The 18,738-nt window shown below is 40.7% G+C and overlaps 1 protein-coding gene across 1 annotated transcript in view; it reads left to right on the top strand.

Moving 5' to 3' along the window:
- Positions 1–18,254, top strand: part of St13 (ST13 Hsp70 interacting protein) — a 32,556-nt gene extending 14,302 nt beyond the window's left edge. The window contains exons 6-13 of the mRNA XM_042697901.1: positions 1,576–1,642; positions 4,543–4,627; positions 6,461–6,571; positions 8,820–8,922; positions 10,222–10,338; positions 11,430–11,478; positions 16,804–16,937; positions 17,827–18,254. Of these exons, the coding sequence (XP_042553835.1) occupies positions 1,576–1,642; positions 4,543–4,627; positions 6,461–6,571; positions 8,820–8,922; positions 10,222–10,338; positions 11,430–11,478; positions 16,804–16,937; positions 17,827–17,955 (795 nt within the window). The 3' untranslated portion in view covers positions 17,956–18,254. The remainder of the gene's footprint in view (positions 1–1,575; positions 1,643–4,542; positions 4,628–6,460; positions 6,572–8,819; positions 8,923–10,221; positions 10,339–11,429; positions 11,479–16,803; positions 16,938–17,826) is intronic.
- The last annotated feature ends 484 nt before the right edge of the window (positions 18,255–18,738 follow it).

Below are 18,738 nucleotides of genomic sequence, written 5' to 3'. Positions count from 1 at the left end.
AGGATTACAGGCGTGAGCTACCAATGCCTGGCTATTCCATTTTATAATTGACTTTTGCTCATGTGTTGGAACATTGCAAACAGGTTTGTTTTTTGTTTTTTTTTGGTACTGGTCTTGCAATTTGAACTCAGGGCCTGAGCTCTTTTGCTCTACTGTTAGAATCAAAACTCCAGTTCTTGCTTTTTGGTGGTTAATTGATGATAGGAATCTCTTGAACTTGCCTGCCTGGGTGGGCTTCGAATTGTGATCCTCAGGTCTTAGATTCTGAATAACTAGGACTACAGGAGTGAGCCACCTCAGCTTGGCCTGTTTGTATATACATGTAAAGAGAGTTCGTTACTTTTGCTGTATAGTATAGGTGCTATTTTTGTATTAGTAAAAGAATGAGACATTTATCTCTGAAGATTCAAGTGTAAGAAGCACTACTTGGTGGTGAGAATGTGCCTAATGTTTATGAGTAGTTATCAAGGAGATGGAAAGATCAGTAGAAGATAGGCAGATTGGGAAGTGAGACTTGGTATTAAAGGTTAAAACTTAATTTGGGCTGGGAAGGTGGTTTACTGATAATAGACTGCTTGCCTAGCATGCATGAACCCGGGTTCACTTCCTCAGTGCCACATAAACAGAAAAAGCTGGAATTGGTGCTGTGGCTCCAGTGGTAGAATGCTAGTTTTGAGCACAGAGAGGCTCAGGGACAGAGCCTAAGCCCTGAGTTCAAGCCCCAGGCCCTGCAAAAAAGGCCTAACAAAACAAAAAAACCTTAATCTGTATTTTTAAACAAATCAGTTACTGTGATTGTTGTCTTTCTGAAGACTAGAGAAGCATAAAGAAGTATTGGGGTTTGACTACTTTATTCCTAAGGAAATTCAGATTGCTGCTTTCTTTTCTAAGATAACCTAGATAAAATTTTTTTTGGGGGGGGGAGGGGGTCCGGTCATGGGGCCTGAACTCTGGGCCTGGGCGCTGTCCCTCAGCTCTTCAGCTGAACAATATCTTATCCAAAATAGCACAAAACTTAATGAATCAGAGAAGGAGTTGAAGCACGTAAGACTTCCATCAAAAGGGCAAAGTAAAATTACATTAAGAAACACAGGACTCATGCAATAAGATGTTTAATACAGAGCAATTGGAATCCCTTGCTTTGTCTCAGCCAGAGAGTATGTGGTAGGCAAGGAGGATATCCTATCTAAATGGCAGTGCATAGAAATACAAGATCTGTCTCTAGAGAGTTACCATTTGAATGTTCCCATGTCTCCAAATTTTGTATGGGCTTTGCTATCTTTCAAAAAAAATTAATTGCCTAAACTAATGGTGTATTGAAGTTATATTCCCCCTCCTTTTGATTTTCTTGAAAAAGAGAGATTACCACACATAAAGAATAAGCAGTGCCACTTCTGGCTTTCTTCTTTTTGCTTATGTGGTGCTGAGGAATCGAACCCAGGGCCTCAGGCATGCAAGGCAAGCACTCTACCACTGAGCCACCTTCCCAGCCCCCTAGATAAATTTTATAGATACATTTTATAGACAAATAATCTTCTAGGTAAGTCTTACAGGTAAATTTCTATATCCTGTTAGGTAACTGAGGAGATGATGGATCAAGCAAATGAAAAGAAAGGTGCTGCCATTGAAGCACTAAATGATGGTGAGTGTTTTCATATTTTACTCCTTGCAACATTTCTATAGTAATATGAATATTTTCTTCCTATTGCAGTGACTAGAGAAGTTGAAGAGACCTTAGACTTATTACTGTGTTGGTGAATATAGTGTCTCACTATCCAGACAGTACTTCCTGATTGATAAAGAGGGTGAAATTGTGGTTGGTTGTTGTTATTTTTGGTTGGTTGTGGGCTTGAACTTAGGGCCTGGGCTCTGTCTCTGAGCTCTTTTGCTCAAGGCTTGCACTATCACTTTGAGCCACAACTCCACTCCTGGTTTTTGAGTGGTTAATTGGAGATGAGTCCCACAAGAACTGGCTTTCCAACCTTTTTCCATAGATCTTTAGCCTCCTGAGTAGGTAGGATCATAGGTATGAGATCAGTACCCTTAGAGCACGAACATATCTGATCTACTCAAAACTGCTTTTCAGAGTGTCTTGGTCTTTATCTGGTGAGAAACTTTAAACAGGTGAAAGACTTTCCAAAACAATAATTGTGGACTTCTTTAACTTTTTACATTTTTCACAGATGGTGTTCATAAGCATAACATCATACTTTAGTCTTTTCAAGTTGAGAAAGTCTTGTCAGAAATGAGATTAGTATTAAGTATAATAATTCATAATTTGTATGAACAATTTACTATAAACTTGGGTGCTATGACTATGTAGAATTTCATGCATGCCTCTTCTTTATAACTGGTGGTATGGATGTCATATTAAATAGTGTTGTCACATGCTGTTGTGCATTCAGACAACTCATGCATTGATTTAGAAGATGACGAAGTTTTTCTTTTAGAATGAGTTCAGTATTTACTGTCCCTGGTTGGCTGTTGGACTTCTATTTCTTGTAATCCTATCACCTCTTTCTTCCTTCTTCCTTTTTCCTTCTTCCTCTTCCTTCTTCCTGCCTTGTTCTTTTCTTCCTCGGCAGGGTCTCACTATGGAGCTCAGTGATCCTTCTTCAGCCTCAGGAGTGCTGAAATTGAAGGGTGTGCAATATGCTTAGTTTATCCAACCACCTTTATAGTTTAGGTCCTTTTCTTGTGTTTATTTATAGTGTTTACAGTGCATGGTTTGAAATACTGACTTTCCTTTTCTAGACTCTTGTTTCTTCTCTGTGGATTATTTTTCTAAGAACTGTCCCCCCCCCCCCCCCTTCTCTTCCTACCCCTGCCACCTCTCCCCGCTTCTTGGAGCATGAACTCCAGGTCTAGGTGCTGTCTCTTAGCTTTTTTTGCTGAAGGATAGTGCTGTAGTCACAGCTCCTATTCTTACATTTCGGTGGTTAATTAGAGATGATTCTCATGAACTTTCATGCCCAGACTGGCTTGGAACTGCCCTCCTTAGATCCTAGTCGCCTGAGTAGCCAGGATTACAGGTATGAGTGAGCCACTGATAGCTGGCAAGAACTGCATTTTTTGTTGTTGTTGTTGCCAGTCCTGGGGCATGACCTTAGGGCCTGGGTACCACTTGGGCCAAGGCACCACTTCTGGCTTTTTCTGTTTATGTGGTACTGAGGAATAACAGGGCTTCATGCTTGTTAGGCAGGTACTCTACCACTAAGCCACATTCCCAGCCCCATTTTTTTTTGGTCAGTTGTGAGGCCTGAACTCTGGGCCTGGGCGCTGTCCCTCAGCTCTTCAGCTCAAGGCTAGCGCTCTACCACTTGAGCCACAGCACCACGTCCGGCTGTTTTCTTTTTGCTTATGTGGTGCTGAGGAATCGAACCCAGGGCCTCATGCATGCAAGGCAAGCACTCTACCACTGAGCCACCTTCCCGGCCCCCCCCTTTTTTTTTTTTGTCAGAAGTGGGGCTTGAACTCAGGGCCTGTGTGCTGTCCCTGAGCTCTTTTGCTCAAAGCTGGTGCTCTACCACTTTGCACCACAGCACCACTTATAGTTTTCTGGTGGTTAACTGGGGATAAGATTCTCATGGATTTTCCTTCCAGGACTGGCTTTGAACCTTGATCCTCAGATCTCAGGCTCTTGAGTAGTTAGGATTGTAGACGTGGAGAGAACTGTTTTGTTACACTTCTGCTAGGCAGGTATTTTATCACTTGAGCTGCTCTTCCATTCTTTTTTTGTTTTTGTTTTTGTTGTTGGTCGTGGGGCTTGAACTCAGCTTGGGCACAGTCCCTCAGCTCTTCAGCTCAAGGCAAGCGCTCTACCACTTGGAGCCATAGCACCACTTCCAGTTTTCGAGTAGTTTATTGGAGATAAGAGTCTCTCAGACTTTCCTTGCTCGGGCTGGCTTTGAACCGTGATCCTCAGATCTCAGCCTTCTCAGTAGCTAGGATTATAGGTGTGAGCCACCGGTGCCTGGCCACTCTTCCATTCTTATACATTCAAAAATATATGTGTGTGTTTTTGTGTTATTTTTAGTGAAAAACTGATGGTTTTTATATGTATGTTGGTTTTTTTGTTAGGGTTTGGTGGATAAGAGCCACACCTTCAGCCCTTTTTGCTTTATTTTTTTCACATTAAGGGTCTCTTTCCCAGTCAAAGATCTGTTCGCCTATCTATTTTGTATTATTGGGATTATAGGCATGTGTCTTCTCACGTGGCTTGTTCTTTGAAATATAGGGTCTTTTGTTGGCTGAACTATCTTCTCACCAGGAGTCTCCTATTTCTGCCTCCCAAGTAAAGTTTACAGGTAGGAGTCACCAGACCTAGCACCATTTAATTTTTTTTTTAATGGTGCTAGAAACTAAACTTGTTAATAAGCAAGTGCTCTACTACTGAGTTGTGTATATTCCACCCAATACCAGTACTAGCTGGACTTAAAGAAGAATAAATAAAAGACTTTTTTTGGATGGGTAAGAGATCAAAATATTAATATTTTTGTCCTGTCCTCTGAGTATTTCTCAGTAGCTCTTATTTCACTTTAGGTCAGCTACAGAGAGCTATCGACTTGTTCACAGATGCCATCAAGCTAAACCCTCGCTTGGCCATTCTGTATGCCAAGAGGGCCAGGTAAGCACTTTTACTTGTTTATTTTTGAACTCAGGGCCTGATGTTGTCCCTGAGCTTTTTTCTTTTTTTTTTTGTCGCTTGTGGGGCCTGAACTCGGCCTGGGCACTGTCCCCCAGCTCTTCAGCTGTAGACCAGCGCGCTACCACTTGAGCCTCAGCCCCACTTCTGGCCTTTCTGCTTATGTGGTGCTGAGGAATTGAACTGAGGGCCCCATGCATGCAGGGGAAGCACTTTACCACTGAGCCACCTTCCCAGTGCCTGTCCCTGAGTTTCTTTAACACTCTCCCACTTAAGCCTCAGCTCCACTTACAGATTTTTGATGATTAATAGGAGCTAAAAGTCTCATGGACTTCCATGCCTGGACTCTTGTGAGCTATTGGTGCCCAGCTAGGCAAATACTCTTAAACTGAAAAGTTTAAATTTATTCCTTTGGAGTAATTTGTACTTATTTGTTTAAAAACATCTTTCACTGGGTGTCAGTGGTTGATGCCTAAAATCCTAGCTATTCAGGTGGCTGAGATCTAAGGGTTGCAGTTCAAACCTAGCCCAGGCAGGGCTGGGGTTTTTTTTGGGTCGGTCATGGGGCTTGAACTCTGGGCTTGGGCGCTATCCCTCAGCTCTTTAGCTCAAGGTGAGCACTCTTATCTCCAATTAATCACCAAAAGATATAAGTGGTGGCTCAAATGGTAGAGCTCTAGCTGTAAGCAAAAAAAGTTTGTCTTTTTTTTTTTTGGTCGGTCATGGGGCCTGAACTCTGGGCCTAGGCGCTGTCCCTCAGCTCTTCAGCTCATGGCTAGCACTCTACCACTTGAGCCACAGCACCACTTCCGGCTATTTCTGCTTATGTGGTGCTGAGGAATTGAACCCAGGGCCTCTTGCATGCAAGGGCAAGCACTCTACCACTGAGCTACCTTCCCAGCTCCTAAGCAAAAAAAGTTTAGGAACAACACCAAGCCACTAGGATTCCCCCCAATGCTTGCTTTGGGCTGGGCACCAATGTCTCAAGCCTGTGATCCTAACTATTCAGGAGGCTGAGATCTGAGGATTGCAGTTCAAAGCCAGTCTGTGCAGGAAAAACCCATGAGACTCTTTTCTCTAATGAATCACAGAAAGAGCCAGAAGTGGTGCTGTGGGTCAAGTGGTAGAACGCTTGCCTTGAGCAAAATGGGCTCAGGGACTGTACCTAGGCTCATACTTCAAGCCCCAGGACTGGCAAAAAATAAAATAAAAATTGCTTCCTTAGTGTTCTCAAAGGTTTTATTATTTGGAGTAAATTTTCTTTTTTTTTTTTTCAATAATTTTTTTATTGTGTTTAAGTAATTGCATAAATTTCATAAATTTCACAGTATTGAGATAGTGATATTTAGTTAAAGTCACAAACACATTGTAACCTTCATGAAGCAAATTGACATTGTCATGGTCTATAAGTTTTGTAAATTCTATGAGTTTTGACAGTAAAACTATTCCATATCAGGTGATATGTTCATTTCTTTACTTTTGTTTAGTATAAGTTGTTCCTCTTTCCCTCTCATTCCCTCCCTCCTTCCCTCCCATCGAAGTAAGTTTTCTTTTTTTTTGTCGGTCATGGGGCTTGAACTCCGGACCTGGGCGCTGTCCCTCAGCTCTTCAGCTCAAGGCGAGCGTTCTACCCCTTGAGCTACAGCGCCACTTCTGGTTTTCTAGTGGTTTTTTGGAGATAGGAGTCTCACGGTCTTTCCTGCCTGGGCTGGCTTTGAACCGTGATCCTCAGATCTCAGCCTCCTGAGTAGCTAGGATTACAGGGGTGAGCCACCGGCGCCCGGTGAAGTAAATTTTCTTAAATCTATTTTTTAGTGTCTTCATCAAATTACAGAAGCCAAATGCTGCCATTCGAGACTGTGACAGAGCCATTGAGATAAATCCTGACTCTGCTCAGCCATATAAGTGGCGAGGAAAAGCACACAGGTAAATATTGAAATTTAATCATTATAATGTGCTTTGTATACAAAATGAAAAGTGGCAAAAGAAATTAAGGAAATAGAATTTGTTTTTATCTCTTTCATTCAAAGAGCACGTAATTCAAGGAGAGAATAGTTTATTCCAATGTCGTTCAGAAATTTTCTTTCAGACTCCTAATACTGAGCAACTCGTATATGATATAAGGAGTATAGCCTCAAAAGTACATTAGTTGCTACTATAACCACTCAAAAATCTGCAAAATACAGAGGCAAGTTTTACCCAGACCACTAATTATTCCTGGTGGCAAAATTTTGTTACACAAATGAATGTGTCTTGGGGATTAAGTCAGTGACATTTATGGATTACAGAGCTGTTGTGATTGAGATGAAGATGGATATCCTTGAGACACCTGTATTATGTGACTGAAAGTGTCTCTAGTGGTTTTTACAAGCATGCAGCAAAGAGCATAATGAAAAGTTGAAATAACATTCATTGAGGCTGCATGGTATAAGGAAGTTCACACATTGCTGTTGGTCCTTTTGAAATCCTGCTAATCTTTAAGCCTTGCTTTGCTTTCTGACATAGACTTTTTTGTTATAGATTTAGAGTGAGTCAGTTCTACAAAAAGCCATGGTTCATTTTAGTAGAAACTAGGTTTTGGACAGTAGGACTTTTAAAAAAATTTTTTTTGAGATTAAGTGACATAAATTGAACAATCTTGTGGAATAGTGATACTTAGCTAAAGTCACAAACACATTTTAACCTTTATGAGCCGAATTGTTATTATCATGGTCTATAAATCTTGTGAACTCTACAAACTTTGACAATACAACTATTTCTTCCAAATCAGGTGATAATGTACATTTCTTTCCTTTTGCTCAGTGTAAGCTGTTCCCTCTTTCTCTCATTCCCTCCCTCCCATCACTGCCCTTGAGTTGCTTAGTTCACTTTCATCAATGTCCAGTGCAGACAGCAGAGTATTTTTAATTGCTTATGGTTATATCATTATTGTCAGTTGAACAGAACTGAGAGAAAATACTGTGGTTAATTGATGTTTCGATTTTAATGATAATAAATGGGGTTTATGCTGATATTTTCAGTTAAAATTTAATGTTTTCTTTGTCATTCTTATTTTTGATACTTCTCTTCTACACTCAAAGTCTTTGACCCTATTTATTTGTGTAAACCTAGAAGATAAATTATTTCATAGTTGCACCTTAACAGTGTCTAAAGTTTGGAGGTTTTCTTAGAAGTCCTTATTCAGGATATTATCTTAAAATGTATTTTCAAATTAATATTTGAATTATTTTTTCTGTATAATTGTATTATTGATGATGATATACTGTTAGCCTTTTAGTTAGTATTCAGATTTAAGACAGCTGTATTTCCATTTCTGATTTATTTTTTTGACTGTAAGATTTAAAATTTGAAATGTCAAAACTGACTTAAAAATATGACCAGAGAATTCCCATTGTTTTTCCCTCAAACCCTCTTTCCTGCACCTCTTAGTATTTTAGTCATTTTTTCACTCATGGTGGCCATCTACAATCTGAGCTATACCTCCAGTTCCCTCACTTAATCTCTTTTCAATAAAGCAGTTACACATGGTAGCTCTCTTTAGTCTTTCTTAGAAAATAGTTTAAAAGTATGTGGCATTTTAGTCCTCCTTTGACGAGTTGAAAACACTCTTTAAAAAATATCTTGATACTCTTAAGATAATAGGAGAACATATTTACAATTACCATAGACAATTTTCAACATCATGTTTTGATAGACTTAACCAAAACTGTGCTAAGATAGGAATGTATTCATGAATATTTAAGCCGAGCATGGTAATTGTTGTGTGCACCTGTGGTCTCAGATACTTGAGAGGTGGAGATCATCACAGAGAATCTCTGTTTGGACAGCCTGGCCAAAAAGTTAGCAACACTGCATCTTAACTATCAAATTGGTCATGTTAGTGCATACCTGTTATCCCAGGAAAGAGAGAATTATGGTCTGAGGCCAGTCACAGGTGAAAATGTAAGATACTATTTGAAAAATAAAAAGGGCTAGGAGTGAGGCTCAGATGTTAGAATGCTTGTGTAGGGACAAGGCCCTGACTTTAGCTCTAGTACCTTCCCTATCAAATTATACTCATAATTAACTCAAGCCTTTTCTGTCATAATGCCTTTTTACATATGGAAAGAAAGACACCATGCTACACAGAGTGAATGTATAAAAGACTCTTACAATGAGTTTGAATCTATTTCAGACTTCTGGGCCATTGGGAAGAAGCAGCCCATGATCTTGCCCTTGCCTGTAAACTGGATTATGATGATGATGCTAGTGCAATGCTGAAAGAAGTTCAACCGAGGGTATGTGAACTAGAGAAGGAAGGGGATTACCAAGACTCCATGGCTCTGGCACGGAGGGCTGCCAGCTTTAATTAGCATGGAAAGAAACATTTGGAATTTCAATTTTAATGATTGAAGAAATCATACTCATGCTGTAGTAGAGCAAGCTCTGATACTGTTTGCAAGACTGCAGTGGAATTATAACCAGAAAATCAGAAATGGAAAAATGACAGGTTTACAACAAGGAAAGAAATAGAAAACCTACAAAATGTGGCCCAGGAACACATCTAGTCAGTTCTTATATAACACTTCAGTAAATCATGAGGATCTCTTAACGGGAAATTCAAGTATAAAATTTTTTGTTTCCATTATTGCCTTCTAAAAATTGAGACTATTGAATCAAAAAACAAGAGCATTGTTTTAAGATTCTATTTAAAATGGAAATTAAACTTCTAAGAATTTCCTTCCAAAGAAATTAATGTAGTTGTATTGAATTTAACTTAATCTGCTATAAGGTTTCTTTTTTATTATATATTTTTTTGTTGTAAAGATACTGTACAGAGGGGTACAGTTGATATGAACTATGTAATGAGTCCATTTCCTATCAAGCATTGTTACCCCCCTCCTTTGTTTTTTCCCTGTCTTTTTTTTTTTTTTTTTTTTTTTAAATCAGTTGTGGGGCTTGAACTCTGGGCCTGGGCACTGCCCCTCAGCTCTTCAGCTCAAGGCTAGCGCTCTACCACTTGAGCCACAGTGCCACTTCCGGGTTTTTTTCTTTTTCTTTTTGCTTATGTGTTGCTGAGGAATCGAACCCAGGGCCTCAGGCATGCAAGGCAAGCGCTCTACCACTGAGCCACCTTCCCAGCCCCATACCCCCTCCTTTTTCCCCTATCAAAATACTGAGTGCTGGTCATCTCCCCCATTTTATAAGTGAAGAAACTTATATAGAGGATGGCAAATACTTCATGTGTGGTCTGAAGTTTTGTTTTCTCATGGCACACTTGTTAATAAAACAGTAAGTTTGTTGTTAAACTTCAGCTATGACAGAACCCTAAAAGTTATAGCTGTAGAAACTATCAGGTAAGAAATCTGCTTCAAAACCTCTTAGTGTTCTTGAGCTTAGTCAGTTTGAAATAATAGTTGTATATCCCTTACTGTTCCCTCTTTCATAGTGCCTTAGGCAGCAATGTAAATCTGTCATTTTTCAGAATTATATTGAACCATTCTTTGCAAGGAAAAGTAACTTGTAACAATACTTTTTATTTTGACTGTCATCAAACGTTTGGAGCAGACTTACTTTTCTTTGGCTCTTTTTTCTAGGCCCAGAAAATTGCTGAGCACCGGAGAAAGTATGAGCGAAAACGTGAAGAGCGAGAGATTAAAGAAAGAATAGAGAGGGTTAAGAAGGCTCGAGAAGAACATGAGCGAGCCCAGAGGGTAAAGTTTCTCTCTTTTAATTCATGAGAGGAAAATACAATAGAGTTAGCATACTACTGTAATTCATAACTCCTACTAGTTTCTCTATTTAATGACAGTTATAGTTCTGTAGAATGACACACTCTAGTACTTAAAAAATTTGGGGCTGGGCCGGGCACTTGTGGCTCATGCCTGTAATTCTAGCTGCTAAGGAGGCTGAGATCTGAGGATCACGGTTCAAAGCCAGCCTGGGCAGGAAAGTAGGTAAAACTCTTATCTCCAGTAAACCACCAGAAAATGGAAGGCTATGGCTCAAGTGGTAGAGCGCTGGCCTTGAGCTGAAGAGCTGAGTGACAGCGCTCAGGCCCAGAGTTCAGGCCACATGACCAACAACAACCAAAAAAACTGTCTGGGAAGTTGGCTCAGTGGTACAGTGCTTGCCTTGAATGCATAAGGCCCTGGGTTTGATTCCCCAGTACCACATAAGCAGAAAAATGCTGGAAGTGGTGTTGTGGCTCAAGCGTTAGAATGCTGGCCTTGAGCTGAAGAGCTCAGGGACAGTGCCCAGGCCCAGAGTTCAGGCCCCACAACTAACAAAAACAAAAAACAATACAAAGAGAGTTAGAACTGCTTGTGGGTCTTGAACTCAGGGCCTGGGCGCGGTCCTTCAGCTCTTCAGCTCAAAGTTAGCACTCTACCACTAGAGCCATAGCGCCACTTCAGCTTTTTCTGTTTTATGTGGTACTGAGGAATGGAACCCGGGGCTTCATGCATGTTGGGCAAGCACTCTACCACTAAGCCACATTCCCAGCCCAGGATTTCTAGTTTTGATAAACATATACCTATAGTACTATAAATTGCTTTTCTAGGTTCATTCGTTTTCCAGAGAAGCAGAACATTTGAATTTAATTAGAAAAAATAATTCTTCATGAGACTGAAGTTGAAAAAATGTTTTAATTCTGGGGTAGATGGATGGTTTAGGGACATATGAAACTTGTTCTTTTAAGTGCTCTACTTTCCTATGTTATTTTTTCATGAATTTACATGATTGAATAGGGGCAAATAGGAGACTGTCTTTTTCCTATTATATAATTTTCTTTTTGTACTTACAGGAAGAAGAGGCCAGACGACAAGCAGGGTCTCAGTATGGCTCTTTTCCAGGTATATATTAAAAAACTTGATGTATTCTAGTTTGAGGCGTTGTGTGTTATGTATGTGCTTGTCTCTGTTTCTTTCCCTTTTTTTTTTTTTGTGTGTGTCGGTTGTAGGGCTTGAACTCTGGGCTTGGGCGCCGTCCCTCAGCTCTTCAGCTCATGGTGAGTGCTCTACCGCTTGAGCTACAGTGCCACTTCCAGTTTTCTAGTTGTTTATTGGAGATAAGAGTCTCACGGACTTTCCTGCTCTGGCTGGTTTTGAACCGTGATTCTCAGATCTCAGCCTCGTGAGTAGCTAGGATTACAGGCGTGAGCCACCAGTGCCCGCTTGTCTCTGTTTCTATACATGAATACACACAGACATTGACTATAAAAGCTAAATATATTTGAACACCAAAGAACTTTAGCCCCTATTAGAAGTTTCATAACTCCAGTTGGGGCTATAGCTTAGTGGGAATACTTTCCTAGGATGTGCTCACAAAAGTAACAGGTTTGTTGTAGAAGGTTTATTCTATGTTGGTTTTAGTTTTGCTAATTTTAATTGGTGTCTGACCATTGTGCCTTACATTTCTTTTTTTTTAATTTTTTTTATTTTTTTATTTTTTTTTAATTTAAATTTTTTGTACAGAGGGGTTACAATTACATTTCTTATCAAGCATTGCATCCTCCTCCTTTGTTTACCCTTCACATCCCTTCCCAGCCTCCCCCTGCCCCCCCACCCAACCCCCCCCTCCACCCTCCCCTGTGCCTTATATTTCTAATGCCATAGATGGATTATGGTTTATTGCATATAGTGGTATTCTTAAGGATACTCCATAAAAACACTTTGTGTAATTACTAAGTATGAATGTTTTCAGTATGCAAATAACATACATGCTAGGTGATGGTGGCTCATGCCTGTAATCCTAGGTACTCAGGATGCTGAGATCTGAGAATCATGGTTCAAAGCCAGCAGGGGCAGAAAAGTCGGTGAGACTCTTATTTCCAATTAACCATCAAAAAGCCAGAAGTGGAGCTGTGGCTCAACGTGGTAGAATGCTAGCCTTGAGCAAAGGAGCACAGGCCCTGAGTTCAAGCCCTATCACTGACCAAAAAGGAAATAAATTAATTAAATAGTGTTATTCCTTTTCTTGTACTTTGAGTGATATCACAGTACTAACATTCAGATAGAAGAGAGTAATTATCTAAAACTTCCATTAACTAAAACTTAAGGTGGCTCCTCCAGCTGTTTTATGGTAACTTTCTTTTAAGGTAGATTCAAGGAGCCCATTTATGCCTGTGTGCCACTGAGTAGACATAAGTTATTTTGGTCTAAAGAATAAATTTTCAGGGCTGGGAAGGTGGCTCAGTGGTAGAGCGCATGCCTTGCATGCCAAAGGCCCTGGGTTCAATTACTCAGCACCACATAAGCAAAAAGAAAAAAAGCCTGAAGTGACGCTCAAGTGGTAGAGCGCTAGCCTTGAGCTGAAGAGCTGAGGGACAGCGCCCAGGCCCAGAGTTCAGGCGCCATGACCAGACCAAAAAAAAAAAAAAAGAATTTTCATTTACTTCTTCCTGAAAATATAATCTTTATTTTCAGGCACCTTTGCTTTATTTTTGTCAGTTGTGGGGCTTGAACTCAGGGCCTGCGCACTGTCCTTGAGCCTCTTTGTGCTCTGTGCTCAAGGCAACTGCTTCATAACTTGAGCCACAGCTCCACTTAGGTTTTTGAGTGGTTAATTGTAGGTAAGTGTTTCACGAAGGCTTTTCTCCTGGACCTGGCTTCTAACTGCAATTCTCAGATCTCAGCCTCCTGAGTAGCTAGGATTACAGGAGTGAGACACTGGCACTGTACTGGCTGGATCTTTGTTTTAGAAAATGACCACTAATGTGAATTACTAGTACTAGAGATTCTCTCTTATGTACATTTTATTATCTAGATTTGCCAAGTCTTGGACCAATAACCTTTTTTTTATGGTTAGGAACTGAGTTTTCAAAGCCCATCAAAGTGGCTATAAGCTGGGCGCAGGTGGCTCATGCCTGTAATCCCAGCTACTCAAGAGTCTGAGATCTGAGGATCGAGGTTCAGCCAGTGGGGGACAGGAAAGTCCATGAGACTCCTATCTCTAATTAACCACTAGAAAAACTGAAGTGATGCTATGGCTCAAATGGTAGAGTGCTACCCTTGAGCTGAAGAGCTAAGGGACAGTGCCCAGGCCCAGAGTTCAAGCCCTAAGACCGACCAAGAAAAAAGTGACTACAAGAAAAATTAGATATTGAACTAGTTTCCAGTGGTGCATGCCTGTAATCCTAGCTACTTGTGAGGCTGAGAATAAAGGATAGCATTGTAAGGCCTGGGGGCAGACAAAGTTTGCAAGACCTTTGACCTAAGCTAAATGAGAGGCTAAGATTGGGAGATTCTTGGTTCCAGGCCAGCCTGGGCAGTGACTCCTGTAGGTAGTAGAGTGCCAGCAAGCTGAATAATTTTAAGAACCTGAATTTAAGCCCCAGTATCACCACCACCAAAAAATAAAAATAAAGATGAACAAAGGCACTAATAAGATGGCCTGCCTATCAAGAAGAGGCTCTGATTTCAAACTGTCCTACCAGGAAATGGGGGAGAAGAGAAAAGAGATTTACATAGACAGGAGGGTCAGGAAAGGAAGGTGGGAGAAGAGAGAAGAAGAGTCAGAAACTTTCTGGTGGCTCACACCTGTAATCCTTCTCTGGAGGCTGAAATCTGAGGATTGTGATTCAAAGCCAGCCTGGGGAAAAAGTCTATGAGACTTGGGGGGGGTGCTTGAACTCTGAGCTTGGGTGCTGTCCCTCTGCTCTTCAGCTCAAGGCTAGCACTCTACCACTTGAGCCACAGTGCCACTTCCAATTTTCTGAGTGGTTTATTGGAGAAAAGAGTCTCCTGGAGTTCCTGGGCTGGCTTTGAGCTGAGATCTCAGATCTCAGCCTCCTGAGTAGCTAGGATTACAGGCAGAAGCCTCCAATGTCTGGCTTGAGAGACTCTTATCTCCAGTAAACTACTCAGAAGAAGCTGGAAGAGGTACTGTGGCTCAAAGGGTAGAGAACTGTATAGCCTTGAGCAAACAAAAGCTCAGGGACAGAGCTTAGGCAAAGAGTTACACACACACACACACACTCTCTCTCTTTCTCTCTCTCTCTCTCACACACACACAGACACACACACACACACAAAGAGAGAAGTTGTTTTTTTGTTCCTTTAAATAGTTGAGCATAGATGGACTTTGGTAGCTCATGCCTGTAATCCTAGCTACTAAAGAGACTGAGATAGGAGGATTGGGGTTTGAAGCCAGCATGGGCTTGAAAGGCTGAGAGACGATTTTTTTTTTTTGGCTGGTCTGGGGTTTGAACTCCGGACCTGGGCGCTGTCCCTCAGCTCTTCAGCTCAAGGTGAGCACTCTACCACTTGAGCTACAGTGCCACTTCCGGTTTTCTAGTGGTTTATTGGAGATAGGAGTCTCACCGTCTTTCCTGCCCGGCTGGCTTTGAACCTTGATCCTCAGATCTCAGCCTCATTAGTAGCTAGGATTATAGGGTGAGCCACTGGCGCCTAGCAACTGAGAAACTCTTAAATCCAATAAACTACTTAGAAAAAGTTTGACTTAGAAAAAGTTCCACGTGGCACTGTGACTCTTAAGTGGTAGAGCACTAACCCTTGAGCAAAAGCTCAGTTCCTGAAAGTTCAAGTCCCAGGATGGGCCAAAAGAAGAAAAATAGTTGAGCCTGAGGCTTTACTTATAGTGACCTTTAGTCTATGAAATGCTTTGTTACTGACTTTCCCTTAGAGATGCTCCTATATAAGCATAATTGTAGTTTCAAAGCACAATAGGAAATAATGTGGGTTTTGTAAGTGAACAATATATCTGGTGGATGAAATCCTTTTTGCTAGGGCTGGGAAGGTGGCTCAGTGGTAGAGAGCTTGCCTTGCATGCATGAGGCCCTGGTTTCGATTCCTCAGCACCACATAAGAAAAAAGAAAAAAGCCGGAAGTGGCACTGTGGCTCAAGTGGTAGAGCACTAGCCTTGAGCTGAAGAGCTGAGGGACAGTGCCCAGGCCCAGAGTTCAGGCCCCACGACTGGACCCAAAAAAAAAAGAAGAAGAAATACTTTTTGCTAGAGAATTCTTTCATGTTGAGAGCCACCAGGAAGGCAGGGGTCTTCTGGTCCTAGCTACTTAATCCTTTGTAGGAAAATCCATGAGATTCTTACCTTCCTTTAACCAGTAAAATGCTGGAAGTAGGGTTGTGCCCCAAGTGGTAGAAGAGCCTTCCTTGAGAGAAAAAGCTAAGGGACCAGCCCTTGAGTTCAAGCCCTGGTCCTGACACATGAGTCTACATGTGTGAGTGGGCACATGGGCATACAAACACACACAATCACTAGGAGTGCTATTGTAAGTTCAGATTTCATATTTTCCTCTGTCTAGAGTGGAAATCAGAAATCCATATAATTTTGTAATACCTGTCTTAGATATTCTTAAATGGCTGCTTTAAGTAAATACAGACAAAACTGAAGAAAAAAAAATCAGAGTATCTGTTGCAATTTTTGTCCAAGGCTGATAACAGCTTTGCCTTGTACAGTATGATTTTTTTTGGGGGGGGGGTCCCTCAGCTCTTCAGCTCAAGGCTGGCGCTCTACCACTTGAGCCACAGCGCCACTTCTGGCTTTTTTTTCTGCTTATGTGATGCTGAGGAATCAAACCCAGGACCTCATACATGCAAGGCAAGCGCTCTACCACTGAGCTACCTTCCCAGTCCATGAATTTTCTTACATTAATTTCTCATGAAAGTGCCAGAAATTTCTTAAATCACCATGTAACATTTAATAAAAGAAAGGACTGTTACTAGAAAAGAGTTAACTTTAAATCTAAACAAAAATGATATTCAAGAATGTGTAATTAGATGATTGAGGTGTACCTGGCTTTATCTGAGGTATTAGTTGACTATTTTTAAGGTAATATTAGTTGTCTTGTTTAAACTTCTGTGATAATGGAAAATGAATCTAGAAGATAGTAAAGTGGTTTACTAACTAGCTGTATTTTTAGAGAGAATTAGAAGTTCTGATTAGACTAGAGACTACTTGGGCTTAGTATTGCGCTTATTCTTCATGTATGAATGAGTATGAGTATGTAAGAAGTGGAGGGAAGAGAGGGAAGAAGAGAGAATTTTTTACTTGGAATCTGATAGCTTTGGAGTTTGGTTGGTGTCTACATTTCTTTCTTATTTTTAAATTTTGGTGTTTTTGATGTTGGGATTTGAACTCAGTACTTCAAACTTGCTTAGATGCTTGAGCTATTCTTCCAGTCTTCCATTTATTCTTACAGGTGGCTTTCCAGGGGGAATGCCTGGTAATTTTCCTGGAGGAATGCCTGGAATGGGAGGTGGCATGCCTGGAATGGCAGGAATGCCTGGGCTCAATGAGATTCTTAGTGATCCAGAGGTTCTCGCAGCCATGCAGGTAAGGGCAAAATCTAGACATCAATCACTGAGGCATTTCATTTAGAATTCTGTGACAAGGATCACTCATTTTTATTTATTGTAGCTATCAAAGGGCTATTTTTGCAAATTATACTTTCTTCTTAGATTAAATAGATTCAAGTGGGTTTTTTTTTTTGTCAGTTGTGGGGCTTGAACTCTGGGCCTGGGAACTGTTCCTGAGCTTCTTTTGTTCAAGGCTAGCAGTCTACCACTTGAGCCACAGTGCCACTTGCAGTCTTTTATGTTTATGTGATACTGAGGAATTGAACCCAGGACCTCCTGCATGTGAGGCAAGCACTCTACCACTGAGCCACCTTCCCAGCCCCTAGATCCAAGTTTTTAAAAATTGTTTTCAGTACCAGGCATTCCTGGTTCATGCCTTTAATCCTAGCTACTCAGAAGGCTGAGATCTGAGGATCTCCTCTCAAAGTCCGGGCAGGAGAAAGTCCATGAGACTCTTATTTCCATTAACCAGCCAAAAGCTAGGAGTGAAGCTGTGGCTTAGGTGGAAGAGCACCAGCCTTGAGCAATAAAGCTCAGGAACAGTGCCCAGACCATCAGTTAAAGTAAAAAAAAAAAAAAATGGTTTCAGGAAATAATAGCCATTTCATTTAGTTGTCCCATTTTTTCATATCAAAATTAAGTGCCTTTTTTCATTATATAGTTCAAATGATCCAAATGAGCTTAGCTTAGAAGTGCATAAAATTTTTACATTTCAGGGACTTACCTAAAACTCCAGTTAATTTGACCGTGATGAAGTTATGGGTCTAACATAAAGAGTTGGGGCAAAGGTTGGGACTTAGGATGCTGAACTATAGATCCAGGGGGATACCTTTACATACTGAAAACAAACCAAACTTTCTTTTCAGGATCCAGAGGTGATGGTGGCCTTCCAGGATGTGGCCCAGAACCCTGCAAATATGTCAAAGTATCAGAGTAATCCAAAGGTTATGAACCTCATCAGTAAATTGTCTGCCAAATTTGGAGGTCAAGCATAATGCTTCTCTGAGATAGCCCTTGGTGAAGGAAAAGCAACCTAGACCGCTATGTGGATGTCGCAATAATACAAACCAGTGTACCTCTGTCCTCGTCTGGAGACTGGGGTGCTTTGAAGATTATCCCTACCCCTCTGCACCCAGTGCAGCTGAAGCATTGTACAGTGGTTTGCCATTAGGGTATTCATTCAGATAATGTTCTCCTAGGAATTAGAAACTTTAACACTTTTAAACCTTCAATATATTTGAAACAAATTAAAAGGGTGTTAATTCCTCCATTTTTCTTTACTAATCATTTTGGGTTTTCTTTGAATTTTTGGGCAAGGAAAATATGGAAAAAAAATTATTGCTCCAATGTAAGTGAAATAAAGGTTTATTAGTAGGAATGAAATAAAACTCATTTAAGTAGGTTAAGTTTGAGTTGGATATGTTATTACTAAGGCATATTTTTGTCCTTCCAGATAACTTTTTTAATGATTTATTTCAGTAAACTTGGGACCACCAGTATTTCAGTATGACCTGGGTAGGCACTGTGGAAGTACTTGCCAGGGCAGCAGCAGCAGTCTTAAATGTGTTTTATAACATGAGCCCACTGTAAGTTACATTTAAATCTTACACTGTTGTTACATTGCAGTGGAATTGGATTACTTAGCTCTGTTCTTAACAAATATTTTATCATTACCACATAAGGGAGTACTTTTTTTATATTTCTGTGTTAAAAATTGTTTTTCCTTAATAGGAAAGATCTGTTTTTTGCTTGTCATATTTTTCTCTCAGTCTTCTTGA

The sequence above is a fragment of the Dipodomys spectabilis genome, unplaced genomic scaffold, assembly GCF_019054845.1.
Source record: "Dipodomys spectabilis isolate Male_0828 unplaced genomic scaffold, ASM1905484v1 ptg000230l, whole genome shotgun sequence".
NCBI classification, from domain to species: domain Eukaryota; kingdom Metazoa; phylum Chordata; class Mammalia; order Rodentia; family Heteromyidae; genus Dipodomys; species Dipodomys spectabilis.
The sequence above is the reverse complement of the archived record's forward strand: the minus strand, read 5'-3'. Positions and strand labels throughout refer to the sequence as shown.